At 38.1% G+C, this 22590-nt stretch overlaps 2 protein-coding genes across 3 annotated transcripts in view; one reads left to right on the forward strand and one right to left on the reverse strand.

Moving 5' to 3' along the window:
* Positions 1–30: 30 nt before the first annotated feature.
* Positions 31–13018, reverse strand: LOC123871292 (coiled-coil domain-containing protein 63-like). Its single transcript, XM_045915009.1, has 11 exons — positions 12746–13018; positions 7782–7888; positions 7515–7637; positions 6474–6668; positions 5215–5354; positions 3572–3746; positions 2628–2807; positions 2398–2548; positions 1869–2040; positions 1387–1525; positions 31–437 (listed from the first exon to the last, which is right to left on the reverse strand). The coding sequence occupies exons 1-11, from the start codon at positions 12750–12752 to the stop codon at positions 315–317; spliced, it is 1512 nt and encodes a 503-aa protein (XP_045770965.1). The 5' UTR covers positions 12753–13018; the 3' UTR covers positions 31–314.
* LOC123871281 (bicaudal D-related protein homolog) overlaps positions 9821–22590 on the forward strand; it is an 83763-nt gene continuing 70993 nt past the window's right edge. For both annotated transcript variants that reach the window (XR_006797245.1, XM_045914996.1), the window contains exon 1: positions 9821–10564. Coding sequence is in view for 1 of the 2 variants with exons in the window: in XM_045914996.1 (XP_045770952.1) it covers positions 10142–10564 (423 nt within the window). In the remaining variant the exon portion in view is untranslated. The remainder of the gene's footprint in view (positions 10565–22590) is intronic.

Here is a 22590-nt window from a genome sequence, read left to right on the forward strand (position 1 = left end):
CTATTTTGTTTTATTTTCTCCTTGTGTCTAAAGAAGTTGTGCATGAGAAATTGTGAGCCCTCATATTAAATGCAAATGTGATTGTACCTAGGTAGTTCTAAAAAGAAGGATATTAAACTATTGATATTAAGATTATTTTGTGGTTTAACGACATTAATGTAGATAACAGATGCATACCACAATATTTCGACCCAGTTGCTATGAGCCCACCGTAGTCACGACGGATGCAACCGGATCGATATATCGATAAGTCAAAATCATTATATTAATCGTGGTATGTAGGTGCCCGTTAAACATAATATTTTAATATGAAATTAAGAGCGTGCCATGATGGCGGTTTGGTGTTGGGGCGGCGGGCGCGGGGAGGGCGGCGCGCGGCGGCGACGGCGCGTGGCGGGCGGCGTGCGCTCCTTGAGCTCCGCCTGACGTTGGACCGCCTAAAAAAATCATAAAATCCATACATATAAACGCGATAGGGATAAAATCTGGAACGAGGAAATTTGCACAAGAACACAAGCTCAAAGGATTAACTCAACATAGCTCAAAGGATTAGAGAGCTGAAGTGACAATGGATAGGTCATGTCTGTCGCAGTACCGACGGCGATGGGGCAGACGTGTTCTGGAATAGAGACCGCGTACCAGTAAGCGTAGTGTGGGACGACCGCCAACCCGCTGGACCGATGACCTAAAGAAGGTGACGGGGAGCGGGTGGATGAAGAAATTGTTTGGTGGCGTGCTCTTGAGAAGGCCTACGTCCAGCATTGGACGCATACAGGCTGATGGAATGGAAAACGCCATATCTCAACGGATTGCGAAGCTGAAGTTGCAATGGGCAGGACACTTAATTCGGAAACACGAGATTCGAAAAATGGTGACCTCGCACCGGGAAGTGTGACCCAACGCGCAACGTTGGGTCCCACGTACTACGTGGACAGATGACATCAAAGGAGTCTGAGGCGGCCGTGGTGTAAGACCGTAACGCGCCACGATGTCTGGAAGTTCTTACAAGATACCTATGTCCAGCGGTGTACGTCTATCGGTTGATAATGATGAATGATGATGATCCATATGAAAGCCAAAGTGCGTTTGTCACCTTTTCCTGACCAGACCGCTCAACAGGCCGTGTCGTGATGTTTGGCATACAAGCAATTTTTTTTTCCGGAAGATCAAGGGAATCGAGATCGAGAATTTTAGAAGCCCATCCGTTCAACCTATTTTGAAGGGTAGGTACAATACAGAGATAGCTTGCATTGCTTGTTGCTTGATAGATGCTGAGCTATTTTTAATCCCGAGAAATCAAAGAATTCCCTTGGGATTTAGTAAAATCTAGAGCGGACGAAGTTGCGAGCATAATTTAGATTCGTTATAAACACGTAAAAGCCTCACCTCATCAAACTTAATAAGATCAACCATTTCCGTGACCTTCTTTTCCAAGCCTTTGATGTACAGTCGCGCGTTGGTCGCATTAATGTCCAATGTTTTTCCCAATAATTTCAGTAAGGGCAGAGAGTCGCATTCGGATGACCTGAAAATTAGGGAAACTTGAGTTTGTGGCAGCAGGCATTGCATTTTATTGGTGACGACGATCTGACGATGGTACGTCCTCTTGATCCTCACACAGTTGGTCACGAAGAGTTCAAATGTCATCAGTGTAGGCTGTGTATAGACGCGGCAACAAACAGTTGCCATGAGAGGCTCCAGCTCTGAAGATTGGGAGTCTACGCCCGTTATTAAGACATAAAAGGTTCTGTCGTTGAGGAATGACACCAGCACGCACATCGAGAATAGTTGGCACTTAGAAAGCCGCTACAAGAGATGTCCAGCGTGGACGTCTTTTGGTGGTGATGATGATGATAAAAAATACTAACAGCGCTAAAGTCTGCACTTCTTGCAAAAGTCTGGTCAACACTTGGTTGGTCTTGTCGTAGGCTTCCCGGAGATTATCATTTGCCGTACAACGTTCTTCCAACGTGGCTTTGAGCGTTTCGATGCTGTCTTGCTGTTTGTATAACTTTGCTTGATGTTTTGCGTGCTCGTCCTCTGAAAATACAAGTCGATCTTATAATAATAATGAAGAAACTCGCGAAGAAGGTGTAAAGCGGACCGCTGATATTCGTAGCGATTCGTATTCGAGGTGAGAATAAGAGGTCGTAGTTGAAACTTGAAACTGAACGAACGAGTCTTTTAGCGTAGCACAAAGATAGGATATAGGATTGACCAAGAATTCGTTATGCTGAAGCCGGATTCCTGATTCCTTGGCATTTCTTAGAATTTCCTATATCAATCGCGATGCGCCGGTATTTTGGCTTTTATTTTATCATCCATACTCCATAACCATATTTTGTGTTTTATTGATGGATGAATACGAGAGATGGGGATTTATCTAGGAGGTCTTACGAATACTACTCTGCAGCATCTTCACATTATCGCTCAAGTGCTTGAGCTCAGTGTTGACCTCGTTGATGTAGTTAAAGAGCGCGTAGTTCTCCTCTTCACGCCGCGTGAACTCCTGGATCAGCTTGTCCACATCGTCTTCCCCTGTATACTCCTGAAATATGTACAAATTGAACACTGAAGGCCCATAAGGGAGCAACAACCACAGGCTGATATGATGAAAGCTGCTATACCCTGATGGCATCCAGTATATTGATGTAGTTGTTGTAAGCGCGTATGTCTTGTTCCTGCTGCTCCAGTTTCTTGGCCTCCGCCTTGGCGTCGGCGGCGGTGAGGCGCACCGTGCCCTTGGTGCGGAGGAATTCTTCCAGCTTCATGCTGTGGTCCAGCTGGCGTTGGAGCTCCCGCACTTCCTGCAATTTATAGGATTTTTTGAATGGAATCTACTAGACAGAGAAGTGGAGTGATTGTGAATTATCTAAAAGAGACCTGTATCTAGCAGTGTAGGTCGTTTGGTTGAGACGATGAAAATAATAATAATAGCTAAGCCCAGTTTTCTAAGGCTGAGATAGAGCGTACTTTGATTTTGCTCAGACTAAGGTAAGTTTCAGTTAAAACGAATGCCTGCGATATTTCTTTTAACAGTGTCTCAAAGTCTGTGAGCAAAGTCAAAGTTTGCTCTATAAATCCTAACCTAACAAGTATAGTTCGCGACAGGTCGACATGGCAATTGGGTGAGGAGTGAGGACGCCCCGCACACCCACATAGCGCCCCGCGCTAGCCCAGTGCGGGATAGCGCGGGCGCTAAGAGGGTGTGCGGGGCGTCCCTCCCCTTCACGACGTAGCACCTCATACCCCGATTGCCATGTCGACCTGTCCTGAACTATGTATACTTAGTAGGTAGTACGTCATGAAAGATAAACAAATTACAAAGTCGTAAAAAAGTTATGACGAGTGATGATTAGGAAGATAGATCGTTAGAGAATAATGTGTGTTGGACCAGTCCATGGACAAGGCATGTACCTATTTATTGCTTCAAGCAAGATCTTTGAAACTTGTTTTTGCCGTTGCAAAAATTACTAATTACCTACTTACTAATAATTACTATTAATAACAATAATTAGATTACGAAATTGGGACGAATCTTTATAAATGACATCGAAATCATTTTCCTTACCAAGCAGTGTTTCCTATAGTCCATGGAAGCTTTCTCTTTCAAAGCATCGAGTTTGGAGCACCACTCTTCACGCTGGTCGTACGTGGTAATGGCTTGCTCCACCAGTTCCAGGATCTGACCCTTACCTTCCATCAAACGCTTGATTTGACCCTTCCACATCGTGTTGAAGAATTGACTGGAAGGTTATAAAAATGAATATTATGAAAAAGTTGAATAGAAACAGGCCTTACTTTGCGGAAGGATCACAAGCTTATAATTGGCTATAATTACCCAAAACAGACAAAATATCTGTATGGTGCAATGCGCAACATAATATTATGATAGATATGCGCCGCCCACCCTCCAGCTACTAAACATGCAAGAAAAGCAAGCAAGCAACAAATTCCTGAAAGGCCGGCAACGCATCGGCGGTTCCTCTGGCGCTGCAAATGTTCGTGGGCGGCGGTAATTACTTAACATCAGGTGACAAACCTGCGCGTTTGCACCACCATCACAATACCACACAAATCTTTTCATACACACTCAACGTATTACGTACGTTTCACTCCGACAGCGGAGCATCCTCAGAAGATGTAGGTACATACTCTACAAATCAAATTGACTTAGAATAGTTGTGCGTAATGCTTGCTTGGTACTTGTTATTTCTGCATATTTAGTAGTGGGAGGGGCAGGGGTGCACATCGCTTGCTGCACGTTGCATTATACTTGTATATACACTATACAGATTTGTCTGTTTTAGTGAAAGCAAAAGCTTGTTGTTCCTTGAGGACTAAGTATTAAAAAAATTTAGTGGGTTCATTTTTTCATTGAACATATTAAGTAAACATGTAGTTGACATGTAGTGTACTTGTAGATAGGTATTTGGAGACAATTGTTCTACCTATGCCTAAATCTTAGTCACGAAGTACGAACGTCTCGACAGGTAAAGGTTATCGTCCTCACAGAACAAAGCATCAGTCTGCATTACATTGCCAAGAGTGACTGGTCATAATTTTAATGAGCTTGAAGACGGAAAGCACGTAACGTAGCAGCTTAAGAAAAAAAATAGCGAATATTTTTTTGTTTTTATTTGGATTTCTGTGGTTAATGGGTACACGGAAACCATATCGGGTAATCGTAGCGGGCAATGCGATTATCGCATTAGTTGAGGCTCAAGGCTTAAAATCCTAGGTATATCGACACCTAGAATAAAATGTAGTTGACCTCTAAAATATTATTTGTACCTTTTTTTAACGTCGGGAAATCAACATGGATAGCACTGCGTTCGGGGAGGCGCGGTGGTTACCTATGTCGGACTCTTACCGACTAAAACCCAACGGTTTTCCGTCTCGTTCTTGTTGCTGGGCACAGGGACACGAACGTATTCAACTGCAACCCAGCTAACGGCACTCGCCAAGGCAGGCCTCGCTCTGGGACTAAATCCCTGGGGATCCGCAACGCACAGTTTAAGGCTCGCCGGGAACCAGGGGTTGCCTTCCAACTTAAGGACCTATACTCTGTACCTTAGACTAAACTACCCCAGTATTCATCATCCATCGTCACCGTCTGAACCCTAAACTGAGCATTAGGCACAAAAACGTGTGACTTCGAATCCTGACGCTATGATACGTGTGGGTAGGTAGAACATTTGAGTTTGTTCTCACCGGTCACGCAACAGTCGATCGATTTCAAGTCTCATAGCGTAGTTGTCGCTATTTACCGCGTTGAACTTTTTCATTGCCGTATTGAGGCGGTTTTCCAACTGGCTGATGATGGTTTGATTAGTCAAAGTGCAAGCATAGTCCTGCAAAAAAACATGTCTCGAATTTGCACCAAATTAATATCGTCATATCTTTCTAATTAGATATTCATCGCCATCCTTGATCAGCATGCAATCAACCCAAAGACGAACAAAAACGTTTATTGGTGACGCCAGTTTTCTATCATCAGTATTTTTCCCGTTTTTCCTTTTGAGGTACGGAACCCTTACAGGATCACTTTGTTGTCTGTCTGTCTGTCTATCTATCCGTCTGTCCATCTCTCCATCTGTTCGTCTGTCTTAAATAAAAACTTTTTATTAACTTTTTCCTTAATTTAAGTACAATACACCATGTTTTTACGCGATAACCAGGTGACGAGTCTTTTACGACCCGAGTCTATCTCTACGAAAAACGAAAGAAAAACTGGCCGAGTTCCTTGACACAGCAAACACTTAACACTAATTAATACTAACAGCCACCGTTTTTCTGATATCATTGCCACACCTAGAACGAGGGTGAGAACTAGAGGGCTGCACCAATACCTGTCAGTTTATTACTTGTTCGAGATAATTTACTATGACTCGTTATGCTAAAATGGTCCTCCAATTTCCTGTCTTGTTGAAGTGGAGTAGACGAGACACATAAATATCTCGGATCATCAATAGACGTTAGGTCCTAAGATATAATCCAGCATCGGATAATGGAGTGTTGGAAAACCTGTGGGGTTTATTAGTTAGACAGATGATATTAAAACCTCGCAAGTACACACACGCGGTGCAAAATCATCAAGCGTGGATACTTCTTCTTGAGAGCTGCCATTCAGCAATGGAAGTCGATTGGTTGACACGACGGACGCGACGACGAATCACGTCCAAGTTTCGTGGACATTATTCCTATCTTCTGGTTTCCCAAGTCAGGGGTTTACCAAGATATAGGGTTTGTAGAATCAGGGCTTGTAAGTAGAGTTAATTGTTATTTATTGTTATACTTAAATGTGATACAGTCAAAATACTTTGGACTCGGGATAGGTCTCATGGGCAACACAAATTGAAGCAGCTATGGGATGGCTCTACTAGAGATCTCATAACTTTTTTTAACAGTGAAAGCATTATGTACTTGTGTGTCTTGGCAACCAAAACATGAAATGTTTTTGGTGGGATTACCTTTTCAAAGCCAACTCCTTTAGCTTTCAGACCCTTGATCTCTTTCTGCACTTGCTTCAAGAGGAAGTTCAGTTCGTTGATCGTCGCGCGATGCTCCTTCACCTCAGCGGAGCAGGTCTCGTGCTCCTTTAGCAGTGCAATCAGTTTTTGACGCGTTTTTGCGTTTTCGAGAAGATTCGACGTGCTTTTCGTTAGCTAAAAAAAATATAAATTTCAAATAGATTCATGTTATTTTAGGACTTCTTGTTAATGAAATTATACTCACCAAGGCATTTGATCTTTTCTGTTACCTACTTACTTTATAATGTTTTGTGTGCGAATAACGCAAAGCCAATCAATGCTAAGAGAGTCATCTGAACTCCTCACGAAGAAACACGGAACATGGATGGACAGAGTCGAGAAAAAACGAATCCTTCGCACGTAACTTGATAACATCTGAAGATGCACTGGATTTTCTATGAAAGATTTTTCTTCCAAAATATTTTTCAAGTTTCAATATTAAATATGCCAGTATCATCTGCATATCGAATCGACGTCTACTGATTGCTTACCGGATAGAAACCTCGAGTAATTTTGCACGCTTTCAATACGTAGCTAGAATTTGCATTTTGTGGATACTTTGCGAGTAAAAATCAATCAACCAGATTTAGGTTTAACAACACTTCTAACTTATTATGATTCATTTGAATAAAAAGAGAGTATTCATCGGTCTACTCTCAGCGAATATAGGTAGGTACTATAATCAGAAAAAATATAACGTTAAATCAGTATGATTTAACGTTATCAGTATGATTTAACGTTATCATGCGGCTATTTTGAAATTTTTATTATTTGTTACTATAGAAATACACATTCAGTGACAATTTTAACTCTTTACCTATTATGGTGTACGAGATACAGCCCGCTGACAAATGGATGGACGGACGGACAGTGGAGGCTTACTAATAGGGTCCCATTCGCACCCTTACGGAACCCTAAAAATATATTAACGGTAACCGTCGCTGTTCAATCCAATCGCTGATCATCAAGAGTAATGCTTACCCTCAATTCAGTCATGATGTTGTCCAGCTCAGCGGACAAGGAGCGGATGATGTTGGCCTGAACTCTGAGGGTTGGCTGCACGCTGCTGGTTACGTTAGCACGGTCAATTTCCATTACACGAAACTGTAAATAAATAAATATATACCTGATAAGAAAATAGGGGTATTTTTGGGACATCTTTCTGTCCATGCACATCGCAGTATATTTGTAGTTACGTTTCAAAGAATGCTTCTTAGTTTAATAGTTTATGTAATGTATTAGTCTTACCTGTCGTTGTAACTTAGACAGTTCATCCTCTGCAATTTTCTCCATTTCCATATCATCGTTGGGAGTAGTCATTTTTGATTTTTTTACAACTACAGTTACAGTTACACCTGAAAACTACTTTCAATCGATAAACGGCATCAGAGTCCGGAGTATACGACAAAATAACAAATACCTTAGTAACGCTATTTTACTTATGTAATCTCGAGATACACATTGATCTAACATTATACTGCAGATAGCAGACCAATGAAAAAAAAAGGTTTTTTAAGAGAAAGTTTGGTTTATTATCCAGTTCCATCCATTAGTTTTGTTCAGAGAAAAATTAGGATCACTTCTATAAGTAGGTACCCCATTCTGCAAGAGTTACAGCTACTATGTTAGCTTGACTCAGAGAATAAGGTTCATCTGGTCATGGTAGGATATACTTAGAAGGTTTAAATATAAATAAGTTGCAGAGTTGATTTTATTACTGTAATGTCAACCCCTATATTATGCGTTAATTAAACATGTAGAGGAGTGTATAAGAGTTTTGTGTAAGTACGATATAAGCACTAAAAGTTCCTATAACTTTGAAATTTGGTTCAAAATACAAAGATCTTTAGGTTTAGAATTAGATTGATAGAGGTTACTGTCTAGGTACTTGTAATATTTGATAGATCGATAAAGTAACTTGGCAACTTAGTTGTACTTGAAACCCCTCATAGAATGGTTGTAGAATGGGAATGGCTTGGATTCAATGATTCCTTAAGGCTGAGGGTTGTGTTTGAAGCGACTAGCTATGGACTACTTTGTCGCTCAAGAAACGTGCAATCGGTTTGTTCTGTGTCAATAAAAGAAATAACTGAGAACTCTCTCTTCACTAGATAGTCGCATCGATACGAGCTATCAGAGACAAAAACTCGTTTATCGACGCTCTCTTGGCGGAAAACCAGAGAGCGAATTATCAAAACAACTCGCACAATTTGCGCTTGAATTGAAAGAATTATGTAGACCGCATGTCTCGGCTGGCGCGAGTGATCGCCCGACGCACTCGCTCATAGCAAAGCGACAAAACTACCCCGAACTACACGTACCTACTCTCTTCTCATTGTCGTCTCGTTTCTCGCTAATCGCCGGTGATCGAACAAGTGTCTGTCTGTAGTAACTTTGTACCTATACCTACCTGAAAATAAGGTTTTTGGTTTGCCTACTTTACCTAGTAGCTCGCGTAAGTATATATTTTTTAATTACCTTTGTCACTAAAGGCTAAAGTGTAGTTTTTGTTAACTAAGTGGAATACAAAAAATAGAAAATTACTGAAAAGTTACGAAATTGCTAATTACGGACCTTTGTTTCCAATAGCGGTTAAGTAAATTCAAAAGTAGGTAAGTCAAGGTCCGCTTTTTGCCATAGATTATTTTAAATTTATTTTTATAGAATTGGTATGAGATCACTTCCTATAAAACCCAATAAAATTGAAAAAAAAACTTGCACCAATAGTGACCAATATGGACTGATCGGCCACTCTCTTTATTACCTTGATGTTATCTCTGTCTCTGTCCAACGTTAAAGATTAACGCTTACCTGTTGTTGCTGTTTCAGTTTGACACACGTGTTGTTTGCTATCAAAGATAACTCGTTTTTTTAATTTGCCTTAAATGCCTATGTTAAAATTAACTCTCAGAGTAAAGCACTTTTAGAAAATAAAGTTACATGATTATGTAAGTCATAAAATGTGTGGCAAATTAATAAGCCACAGTATTTTAATATTTTTGGTTAGCTAGTGTAGTGAAAAATAAAAGATTGATATAGGTAGGTAAGTACCTAAAAATTAAAAATCAAGCCTTTATTAATATTGTGACAAAACTACATGTGACATACTACCTTGTAACTATACCTAGGTATACTAGGTAAATCATACCTACTAAGAATTTGGCAAACGCAACAGTTGGCGCGATGACTTATTAATTGCATGATTCTAAATTCACAGATAAAAGTGCACCTTTATCAAAATAATAATCTATGACATTTTAGGCTCGAATCTCCAGCCATCCACCTTGGAGGCTTTGTATCGCTTTGTTGTGTCCGAGCCGTCGTCGAGGCAACATCAGTGCTTCGCCCGCGAGTGAACCGACCTAACAATAACGTGTTTCGTGCTTGTGCAGTGCCAGTGACACGGAAATGTTACGCTTGTGATCTCATAAAAATATGACAATGGCATTAAAAAAGGATTTCGACATTCCATCGAACATTTTTAAGCAAATCAAGCTGCCTAAGCCCGTGAAAATACAACAGGCATTCGAGAAGCTGTTCAAAAAGAACAACTATACGAAAATAGCGCAGAGTTAACTTACTTTGTTCGGTGTTATAGTTGAAATTAAATGGCTGGTGAATTTAGTGCAAATATTTGTAGAAGTAGTAGAAAAAACCCCAATCACACTGATACAGAACCTCCGGATCGATCGCCTAATTTTATAACTGAACATACTGAATTTGTCGGGAACGGTAGTACCAAGGCAGTAAAGCACAGAAGAACCCGTAGTAGGAGTGGTAATAGAAAACCGCCGCCACTTTTGAGTTTATCGGATGAACATTTTTACGAGGATTTAGAAGATTATATAGGCATGGCTGTGGCAAGAGATACAGCGATGGATGCAAGAGCAGATGATGTGTGGACACAACTCCAACAGAAGGAATCTGATTTGCTGCTGGCGGCTGAGTTGGGGAAAGCTTTGCTCGAGAAAAACGAGGAGTTGAAGAAAGAGCAGGAGCGTTTGGCCGAGGAATACTCCAAGAAATTAGAGGTGAGTTTTCTTCTGTAGTTATAAACAAATTAGCGTTTATGGAGTTATTGTTTCATGGTGTTTTCAAAACATCTCACGAAATAACTACAAGGAAACAAAGTCTCGGTAATAAGGAGATTTGCGGAGAACTGCAATTTTGATGCCGGTAAAGTTTTGTTACTTCCTTACTGATTAGTTTTACTTCAGTCTTCCTTGCTGATTTTGAAACATCTACATAGATTTTATCTGTAATAGGATCTATCTCATTAGGATGTTTAGATTTTCTTCTAGCACCATTGATAAGGAGGAGGAGCTATTGTACCTATTGTAAGTTGTAACACAGTTAAATCTAAAGAAGATGGGTATAGGCGTAGCCCAAAGGGATGTGCTAAGGCTAACACTGTGGTTTAACTTTACAGCAATAGACATCATCAGAACAATTCCGGTTACGTTGGTTTTTTTTTCTGGAACCTGGTTGTTATTTTCTTTATTTTAATAGTATTTGGGGGCGACGGGGGCTTTTCGAATTCTTCTCGCTAGAACTAAAAGATGACACTTACCCAGGTAAAGGAAAGTAAAACATTAAGTATCTATAAACAAAATTGTATCCAAAACGATACAGCCGTTTCCGTGAGTTTAAGAGTTGCTTGTTTAAAGTTGTGAAACTCTTTTCATCCTGTTTTTTCAACTGGAACAGAAAGGCTTCTCACAACTACATGCAAATTATCTTTCAGTGTATCCAATTGGATAGTCATTTAGTTATTTTCCAAACAAATTGTGCTATATGGTTAGGTATAAATAAGAACGGAAACTCAACAAACTGGGTATATTTTTGTAAATGACTACTAATTTTAGTCTCAGCCTTTCACCAGCTAATAGCTTTACAAATTATGACTTTACGGATATCTTGGAATGTCACCAGGGTCGCTAACACCACATGCATCGTTTAGTTACCAAGCATAAGACTATTTCTTCGATTATTTTCCCAGCCCCGAGTTTATTTTTTTAAAGTGGACCTGTATGCGAGAATTCAAAAAAAAAAAAAATCAAAAAAAAATATTTTTATGCAATTAGACTTTTACATGTTCTTTTGAATCGTCAAAAGCATCTACCACTGGTTCAGAATGCCTTTCCTACCGAAAAGAAGAAACTCGGCGGTTGCTCTTTTCAAAGATTTCAAAGATTCTTTGTTAAAGAAGAGTAGTCTTCTAAATAACTGATCTAACAAAAACTACCAAATCCGGTGGCCTGGAGGTTTTTCATCGCTACGTAAACTAATTGAAAGGATCAAAAGGGCACCGATTGACTTAGTTTCGTTAACACTTCCCAAGGGACAGATAGAAGCAATTTGAATGGAAATCTTGCCCGCATTGAAATTATTGCATTTTCTAGAATACTTCATTCTCTTGCTGCATTTTGCCTAACTTCCATATTTCAGTTTTTAATAATATAATCAATGAGCTGCGTTACAAATCTTTATAGATCAAATTCCTTCAACAGCACATATTCAAGTCTTTATGATATTATGAGAAACATTTACTTAAATAGATTCATCGCCGAGAACTATACCAATTTAGTATTCTTGATGATAATTGAAATGACGATCTAATTTCAATTGAAGATAAAAGAACAGACCACAAAATATAACAACACTTTTTAATGTTCAAGATAGAAGAATGAATCATGCACTTGAAATAACGTTTTCCACATAAACTGTAACCATAATGCTTTTCCCGATAAGCTGATAAGAGTTTTATTTCACAAATAGACCACGTACAACAACACTGATAAACACGTAAACCTAAACAATATGGACTTTATTTTATAATGATGGCTGTGGCCTGTGGTACAGAGGATACGAATAAGTAGACTAACGTAGCTCTTGATACGCATTGATGTATGTACTATTATATATGTGCTCTTGATTCAAGAATCAGAGATCCAAAAGCCTGGACCATCAAAAATCACAGGGCAACAGCAGCGCGATGACTGCAGAAGGACACTCTGAAAGCGTGCACAAATAATATAATTTAATACTTACAAGGAGCATGCAGTATCAAGTACACATAATAGGAGGGAGCGCGACGGCTCTACCCGCGTAACCCATACAGTTCCCTCTATTACAACTTTTAGGGAGTTGTAAATGATTCGTTGCTGTCGAACATTATGTCGTCCAAGCCTCCAAAGTACAGTTTTACTTACAGTACATTTGTTGGAAGACCGAAGAATCCAGTGGAGTTCTTTTGATAACCACAATAAATTAGACACATATGGACACATCAGTACGTTATCGTTAAGATACGGTTGAAATTCTTTACTGAAAACCAAACACCTAGAAGACCAGGATTCAGAGATATTTAACGGCAGCGACGGCTCGCTCAATAGCGCCGAGCGCAGCCGCCTTTATGAAAAGTAAAATAAAGGTTAGTTTGAGGTGTTATCAAGCAAGATGTCGCGTCGGGCCTTGGCTCCACTTCGTCTGCCAATATGCGTTGCGCCTTAAAATCGCCAACATGTCTCATAATTAAGCCTCAATAGCTCAACGGTTATAGGAGCGGACTGAAATCCGAAAGGTCGCCGGTTCAAACCCCACCCGTTGCACTATTGTCGTACCCACTCCTAGCACACTTTACGCTTAGTTGGAGGGGAAAGGGGAATGTTAGTCATGATTAAAATGGCTAATATTCTTTAAAAAAAAAAAAAAAAAAATTCAAGAATCTGTACAGATTCTGGTAAATCGAGTGATGGCGTGATTGTAAATCTCTCGAATAATCTCTTTCGAATGGATCTCAATAACTATTCTTAATCATCTGAAAAGTAAGTGAAATATATCTCTTTATTCACACATGAAGTATATAATATTGTGATAATAATTCCGATTAGGTATTACAGATATTGAGAAAATTCCGATGTCTGTCGCACTTACTTATCTCGATTTCTTATCACTGTTATCACAGTTATATATATTGCGTATGTGATGAATGCAGTAAATACCTAGCCTACCTACATTATTTTCAAAAGGAGAATGTGTAATTTGCTAGTGTAATTAGAATAAGCACCTAACAATAAATGATGGCAATAATCTTGCAAAATTATTGGTAAGACGACAAGTTTCAAGGCAGTCCCGTTACAATGATTTGACTCACAGAAGTCTCAGTAGCCCGGCAAGAAACGATTTCAACAGACAGGTTTTTGGACTTTGAGGTTATTCGTACCATATCATATAAAACTTGTCTTTTTTATTATCACTACCATAATAAATGCGAAAGGGTGTTTGTTTGTGGCTTTGTTGGTTTGTCCTTCAATCACGTCGCAACGGAACAACGGATCGATGGGGTTTTTTTCATGAGTATTTAAAAATCTGCAGAGTAACCATAGGCTACTTTTTATTCCGGAAAATCAAAGAGTTCCTACGAGATACGGCATCACAAGTATACTAATAAATAAGTTTTTGGGTCCTTGTAGGTTTAAGCAATGTTGTGGAACATTCCACGCTCTGGTGAAATCTAGGTTTGAAAGCCCAAAACCAAATCGAAACCGGTAAATTGTTCAAACACTGGGTAGTATGAATCAGAAAAGGAAGCGAAAAGCTTCGTGTGAATTGGCGGTTTGCCAATAATATAAGGTGAAGGTGGGAGATCCTTACGTTGACTGGTACCAAGGTTAGGAATCTGGTTTTATTTATGCCATTTGCAGAACAAGTTTTCTAATACATTAAAAGCTTAGAAACATAATAAGTGCCAGGCATAAATGTCTTCCGTTTGTACTTAACTAGTTAGAAATAATTTAACATTTTTGCGAACAAGTTTCACAATGGTGATTTTTTAAAAATTAATTATAGGCAAGCGCCTGACCATGATCACACTTGATAGAAAGTGATGATATGGCCGAAGATGGGACAAGCATTCTATTCTAACGACATGAAAATAGTCGAAGGGATCCACTGGATTCAGGCAGCACAAGACCTTGGCGTGTGGAAGTTCCTACAAGGGTACCTATTTCCAGCAGTAGGCACCTCTATCGGTTTGATGATGTTGACAAGCATTCAGCGATAGGGACCACACCAACAGTGTTAGTTAATAATTGAGGTTACATTAATTGGTAAATAACCATCAGCTTTAATTGATGTAATTCTAATTTACTTGTAGTATGTAACACTAATAACTCTGGCAATTACTTTTATCGTACCATCAGTTTCGGCAATATGCATTAATGATTAAAGTCATGGCTGAAATTCAAGATCAACAAACCTTACAACAGAAGTGCATGAGGTTTTTAATGGTGTCAGACGGCGACCTCTTGAAAACCGGTTTAGAAGCATGCAATTATGTTTCCGTGTGTCATTGACCGTCTGATGATATTTGGAGAAGGATTTTGTGACTGGAATAGTAATATTGTTGACTTGCCGATGCCCGCGACTTCGCCCGCGTGGATTTAGGTTTTTTGAAATCCCGTGAGAACTCTTTGATTTTCCGGGATAAAAAGTAACCTATGTGCTAATCCAGGATATTATCTATCTCCATTCCAAATTTCAGCCAAATCCGTCCAGTAGTTTTTGCGTGAAGGAGTAACGAACATACACACACACACACACACACATACAAACTTTCGCCTTTATAATATTAGTGTGATGGATTGGAAACATTTTAATAAACGAATCTTCTAAAACACACTCAACGTAAGTTTCACTCCGACACCGGATCATCCTCAGGAGGAGGAGATATTATTGTAAGCACTTTGCAAAATGTGCATTCTAAATGTGTCGAAATGAAACTTAGGTACCTAAAATACGTTGTTGGGTGTGTTTTAGGAAATTTGAGTGGTGTTGTGTGATTGTGATGCACATTGCTTGCTTGGTTCTTGCCATGTGGAAAGACTGGCGGAGCATATCGTATGCTGTATGTTGTATCATAGAGATTTATCTGTTTTGGTGGATTATAGCGAATCAAGTTTCTTGTTCCTTGTATAATAATAATTCGGGTTTTCTAGACTTGCTGCAAGGTTATCAATCATATTGTACAGTTGCAAAGTGAGCGTTCACTTCTTTCTTCTCCTACATCTCCTGAGGATAGGTAGTCTGGTGTCGGGTGAAACGTACGGTGTCTTTTAGAATATTTGTGATAGTGGAGCGTATTCCTTGTTTGGTTTCCTTGGTTGCCCCTTCCAAAACGTTCATTCGGGTCTTCTAGAATTTTTTAAAGTTAATAAGTTTTCCTATTTTCTGTATAACTTAATTTTTTTTAAACTTATTCTTAATTCATTGTCTAATTGTCCATTATCACAAATCTCTTGAATAGAAAAGTGACCCTTAAGCTATAAATATATTATGAACTGTAAGTACCTACTCCTCACTCTACACTGATTAAAATGCGGAGTTTTTAAATGTTTAGATTGAGGCGGTGGAAGTGCCCCGACCTACAAAATTCTTGATTTTCATGCCCCGGGTGCCATGACCTCGTTACAATTTTGCGGTCATTATTATATTTTAAGGTTTCACAATTTTTGATAACTTAGTACAAGCTACCTTCATAGTCTTTATTGAATTATTTACTACTTATCTTTTGTAAATCTAACGCTCATCAATTTTATATTCTTGTATTCATTGAAATCTAACTCTAAATCACATATCTGAGCAATAATTTATTTTAGATCACAATTTATAAGAGAGAAACGATCTTGAAGCCTAAATCTGAGTTTTGCGGCTCTCTTTGCGTCATAATCCTTATTAGGTATGAGTAAATACAGTACCTACTCGTAAATTGGTTCTTTTACCTATCTAGTACCTAATTGTTAAATGATTACATTTATTTGAGGCATCTCATTGTTAGAATCCTTCCTCACGATGATGGGTACATGAAAATGTCCTTCATAGTTTATTCTTTTCTTTCGTATAGGGGCAGCAGGGAAAACCTCAAGGAGATTGGTTTTGAAATCATTGTTACAGTCATGCAACGAGTGACAGGCTTTATTGTGTATCTACAGAATATAAAGCAACTGATGATTCACCTACAGACCGGTCTGTAAAGTAACGTAACTGTTGTTTTGAAGTTTCGCGCAATACATCTAGTATTAGCTCAATATTACCTTACAGTCATTTACAGTATGTAATGATGTTCTGTCTTAGAATGAGTGTAACTACCTTTTGTAATAGCAACAAAAGAAATCATTAACTGTAAACTCAGTAGTGTAGATCTGTACATAATATAACAGTATGTTCTTGATGTTTCATCACTAACAGCATCACCAACCTATAGAAGTCCATGACATCTAGGTTTCTTGAAGTAGTGTCTTGTAATGCGGGTCTCTTTAAATCGAAATCAATCATTCTACGAGTAACTCGTATTGGATCATCAATATACTACTAAATTAAGTGCCTACTTAGATGTAAAAAATAATTGCGTGTTACAGTAAAGGATATATGTACTTACTTAATTTTCTCTAGAAATCAATTTATGTACTTAACATAATTTTGGACATAACAACCTTAATGATTCGTGACTCATTAGGTGATATTTCAAGTCAGGCTAACTCAAATTAAGGCCGCGACCTCCAGCTGTCTTCGGAGTTCGGACCCGACATCCTAATGGTTTACCTTAAACGTCATTTGTTTGACTTTTTAAATAATAAAACTGTGATTTTCAAAAGTCTAACTTCATTAAAGATCAGTAATCTGCACAGAGATTTTGATGATCAAGCAAAAAGATTACAATAAAAATATTAATTTTAAATTTTACTTCCTTTGGCTTTGTTTGAAAGGTGGCTTGATCGAGAGTATTCTTAGCTATAATCCAAGAAAATCGGTTCCGCCGTTTGAAAGTTATCAGCTCTTTTCTAGTTACTGTAACCTTGACTTGTCGGGGGTGTTATAAATTTTTAATTAACACTTGTTTAGAAATAGAACACTCTCTATTTTCAGAGTTTATATAGGTTATTTTTAATATTATGAGAGGTGTGTCCAAGATGTTTTTTTATACTATTACTAATTATCATTTTGACAATAATTATTGTGGTTTTAAAAGGGTTTAACCAATCTCCATTGTATGTTTTCCTAGTGATCCACAATACAAGAACCGCTGTTGCTTCACGTCACTCACGAAGTGAGAGTGCAGCCATTAAGGCCACGGCCTTGCGCGCTGCCAAACTATCCGTCCGACGTTTGTAGAGACGTTTTGAACTGGATTTTGATTGAATTACCTGATATTTGATCATGGCTACTTAGCTATTTGCTATTGGGGGGGTCTTACTAGACATTACTCATCTCTATATCTATAATATATCAGTAATATTATAAATATTGTGAAAGTGTATCTGTCTGGTAGTTTTTCACGCTTAACCAATTTTAACAAAATTTGGTACAGAGATAGCTTGCATCCCGGGGAAGGACATTTAACCTGCTTTTTATCCCGGAAAATCAATGAATTCTCACGGGATTTTTAAAAAACCAAAGCCACGTAGACGAAGTCGCGGGCATTATCTAGTTCACAACAAAAGTTCGATTTGCAGCGACATTAGGCGGTGTCAAACCATGAGTTTTTTATGGACTAATTGCGACCTTATACCGGGTATAAAGCTGGTTTGCGACCTTTATGGGGTATAAAGGTCGCAAACCAGCCATGCAGGGTAAAGAAAAATTCAAAGATTCATTTTTAAAGGAGGTCGACTTCACACTTTTTTAAAACGTTGTTATAATTGATTTTTATTAATAGACCCGTAGCTATTGTGTGTAGTTTAATGTTTAGAAGATTTTTGTAGAGTTCTCCAGAAAATCCAAAGTTTCCTAAGTTTTGGACATTTTTAGCTTTTTCAAGGTGAACGTGGATTTTTTAAGATCTGAGATAAAGAAAAGAGATCCAAGTACGACTCTCTGGTTAAATGTTCCACCATTCTTCATCGATCTCAATATACCTATTTTGACTTACTAAAAGCTAATCGCTACAACTTCAGTGGTTACATTCCTTATATTAGAACGAAACTATCTACTTACCTACCTACTACAATTTTGCCTGCTTAATTATCTGCTTGATTACTATCAGGCCTATCTACGACAATCTACAAGGTATTTAAGGAAATGTACTTCAAACATTGGTGAACAAGATATTAATGATTTCCTTTAAAACCATTTTCATGTTTTAAATAAGTATTTCTAATTGTTTTGGTAATTATTATTTTTTGGGGAATTCGGAACCATTTGGTATCGTTACTGGATAAAATTTCTTTTAAGAATTTTTCAAAAAATATTGTCTACTAGATGATGCCCGCAGCTTCAACCGCGTGGATTGGTCAGATCCCCTGCAGCATCAGGATTGAGGAGTCGGAATCCAAATTTTTATGGAACAATGTCGCAAAGTTCCTTTATCGATTAAAAAAATACGCAAATCGGTTCAGAAATCTCGGAGATATCGGTGCATAGGTAGAAAAACACAACTCCTCCATTTTAAAGTCAATTAAAAAAGTAGCCTATGTTACTCTTTGGTTAATCCTCTACTTTTCAGTGAAAGTCCCGTCAAAATACGTTCAGCCATTCCGAAGATTAGCCCGTTCAAACAGACAGTCATTTCAATTTTATTTATTAGTATAGATTAAGTAGTAGGTACCTATATGTTTATAAAACATTAGGCTTGACTGAACGCAGGCAACGTAAATGTCACAACCTTTCCTCGAGGTAACCTCTCGGCCTTACTCGTAAATACAACCAACGATATAATGTTATTAAAACAAAATCTATTAGGTGGGTAGACATATCTTTAAGCCTAGTCATTGGACTTGACATTTTATCTCAAGAGTTATCATTGACCCATTGCCGGCTCACTACTGAGGACGTCTCTCCTCTCAAAATGAGAAGGTTTGGCCGTAGTCTACCATGCATGCCAAGTTTAGATAGGCAGACTGACCACACCTTTGAGAACATGAACTGTCATGCCGGTTTCGTCACGTTTTCTTACACCATTAGAGCAAGTGATACCTATTTAGGTAATTGTTTAAAACGCACATTTAACTCCGAAAAGTTACTTTAAGTTACGAAATTGTGTTACATTAAGTGCATGATAGCTTATTTTCTTTCATAAGTGTAATGGACAACCATACATCAGTGAATTTGTATATTTTATAGTCATAATTGTATGGAGGTTGTTAAAAAAAGTTCCCGGGATCGGACTCAGGAATCTCAGACTAGGAGGCGGACATCGTACGACTAAGTTGTGATAACTTTTCAAGAGTGCCGTATTTATTAGTGTTGTATGCTGTGAGAAAAAACTTGTGAATAGAAAAACATCCTATCTATTGGACACCCTTAGAGGTATCGCTGGGTTAACGAATCGTGATAAGACTTATTAGCCGTGTGCTTAGTACAGGTTTTATATCTCACCAACGTTAACAGAATTCTAGCGTCGAATACGAATATCTGAGTGAGGTACTTAAATAAATAAATTAGTTAATTTATTAAACTAAATAATTTATTATTTAGGAAATTAAAATTAAATAAATTAAATGATAAAGTAGGTTTCCCGCTACCTACCATTAGATATACTTAGTACAAGCAACAAAAGTTTAGTGATCGGTTTCGTTTACTATATTTTTATATATACCTATATATCTCTATATTTATTATATGTATTCATAAATAGAAAAAAGTTTACGAAAATTGGAAAACCAGAAGAGTTTTTATTTTATTTTCAAGATGGCCGCAACGATTTTATAAAAACAGCTGTAACTTGTAAGTAGCGTAATAGAGTTCAGAAATGCACATTCCTTGGTTACACTCATAATAATTTTCGTTAATAATATGCTCATGAATTCAATTACTTATCTAATTGTATAAACATTCAATTAATCACAGATACCTTTATGTGCTGTTAAACGCTTGCATTCCAAGTTATGTAAAATCATTTGAATACCTAATCTACTTTCGTATGCCTTTAATTGTTTTTGTAAACTTGGTATTGTTGTGTCAGTTTTTTTACACTCTAATAAATTCGTGCGTATTTTTGACTTTAAAAAGCTTCCTGCTTTAGAAATTCGATACCGTCATTGAAGACAAACTAATGTTACCAACTTTCCTTTCTTTTTCAAACTATGTATGTCCCTATTTAAATACCTATTTATTGGTAAGCTAAAGTGGCAGTGGGCAGGCCCATGTCTGTTGCAGAACCGGTGGCTGCTGGGGCAGACGTGTTCTGAGCCACTCCAGAAGAAGTCTGCTCCAGCAGTCATCGCTATGCTTGCTGATACACGGTCTCCATAAACCGTGTACCAGCAAGCATAATGTGGGACGTTCTCCAAACCGATGAACTGACGATCATATAAAGGTAGTGGGAAGTGACGAGGAAGGCGGATAGGACCGAGTGTGACGGCGTGCTCTCGGGAAGGCCTATGTCCAGCAAAGGACGAATACGGGCTGATTGATTAAAATCCTACGTGCCTAGTTGTAGGTATATCTCACTTCTGAATTACAATTCGCATTAGATTCATCGAACCATACTGCGGGCTAAAACATGTACTTACGCCTACCTAAACATTAACCTTGACCATTAATAAAATCGATAAGAAACTACCTACTATGGTCTTGGTCATTAATAAAATCCATAAATACTCTACCAGTGGTAACAAAATCAATACCATTTTCCATTCTACCGCGTCCTTGGTAAGTTTTAGAACTTAGTTCTAGTAGATACCTACCTAAGTATCTACAGTATCGCAGTCTTATCATAATCATAGTATTATCATAATATAGACAGGTGTAATTTATAGTAGGTAGGTATCAATTGTTCACAAGTGTAAATTAAAAATTTATAACACCCGCCCGACAAGTGAAGGTTACAGTAACTAGAAAAGAGCTGATAACTTTCAAACGGCTGAACCGATTTTCTTGGATGGATTAGAACTAAGAATCTAAGAACACTCTCGATCAAGCCACCTTTCAAACAAAAAAAGTAAATTAAAATCGGTTCATTAGTTTAGGAGCTACGATGCCACAGACAGATACACAGATACACACGTCAAACTTATGACACCCCCCTTTTTGGGTCGGGGGTTAAAAATTAAAGTCATTTGCGATGGATAAAGGTCTAATTTCTGTTATGTATGTAGGTAAATAGATCCCGTTGAAGTCTAAGTTATGAAATCTCACAAATACCTATTTATAGGTGAGACATTTGTTTTACGTTATGGCGTAGTCCATACTCCGCCAATAATGAATCGAAAGTGAATGGAAAAATCGATAAGAGCTCGCCGGACGTCATCGCTAGGAGTAATGCAGCCTTCACACCGTCAAATATATATATTGTCCCACTAGCTGACGCCCGCGAATTCGTCCGCGTGGATTTAGGTTTTTTGAAATCCCGTGGGAACTCTTTGATTTTCCGGGATAAAAAGTAGCCTATGTGCTAATCCAGGATATTATCTATCTCCATTCCAAATTTCAGCCAAATCCGTTCAGTAGTTTTTGCGTGAAGGAGTAACAAACATACACACACACACACACACACACACATACAAACTTTCGCCTTTATAATATTAGTGTGATTAGTTTGATTAGTGTGATAATGTGATTAGTGTGAAGTGTGATGTGATTAAATTTGCATGAGGCTTAAACATGCAAACTGATTGTGAGGGGATTAGTTTGTGAGATAAGCTTCGACGATCTGCTGATTGGAACCAAGCATCAAGACTGAAGTCATCACGTAGTTTGACAATATAGATATAGGACGATATACTTGATGGTATGTGGGGACTAGTGAAAAAGGTTCCAAGTTCTTATAAATAAAAAGTTTTTTACGCATGTTTAAAAAAAATACTTAATTTTTAATCGGTATCATTTTGGCACATTTTAATTAAAAAAAATATAAAATACAAATCATTGAAATTTTTATGGGTCTTTTGTCTGACATAGACACGTAATAGGTATCGTAGCTTAAACAATGTAATACACACAGATATACAAGCTTAGAGATATTATTACTAGTGCCTAGGTATATGCAGAATATTTCAATAATCCATTAAACCATACTGAATGAAAAGGCTCGTAAAACCACTGAAAATGAAAAAATAAA

The sequence above is a fragment of the Maniola jurtina genome, chromosome 13 (genome assembly GCF_905333055.1).
Source record: "Maniola jurtina chromosome 13, ilManJurt1.1, whole genome shotgun sequence".
NCBI classification, from domain to species: domain Eukaryota; kingdom Metazoa; phylum Arthropoda; class Insecta; order Lepidoptera; family Nymphalidae; genus Maniola; species Maniola jurtina.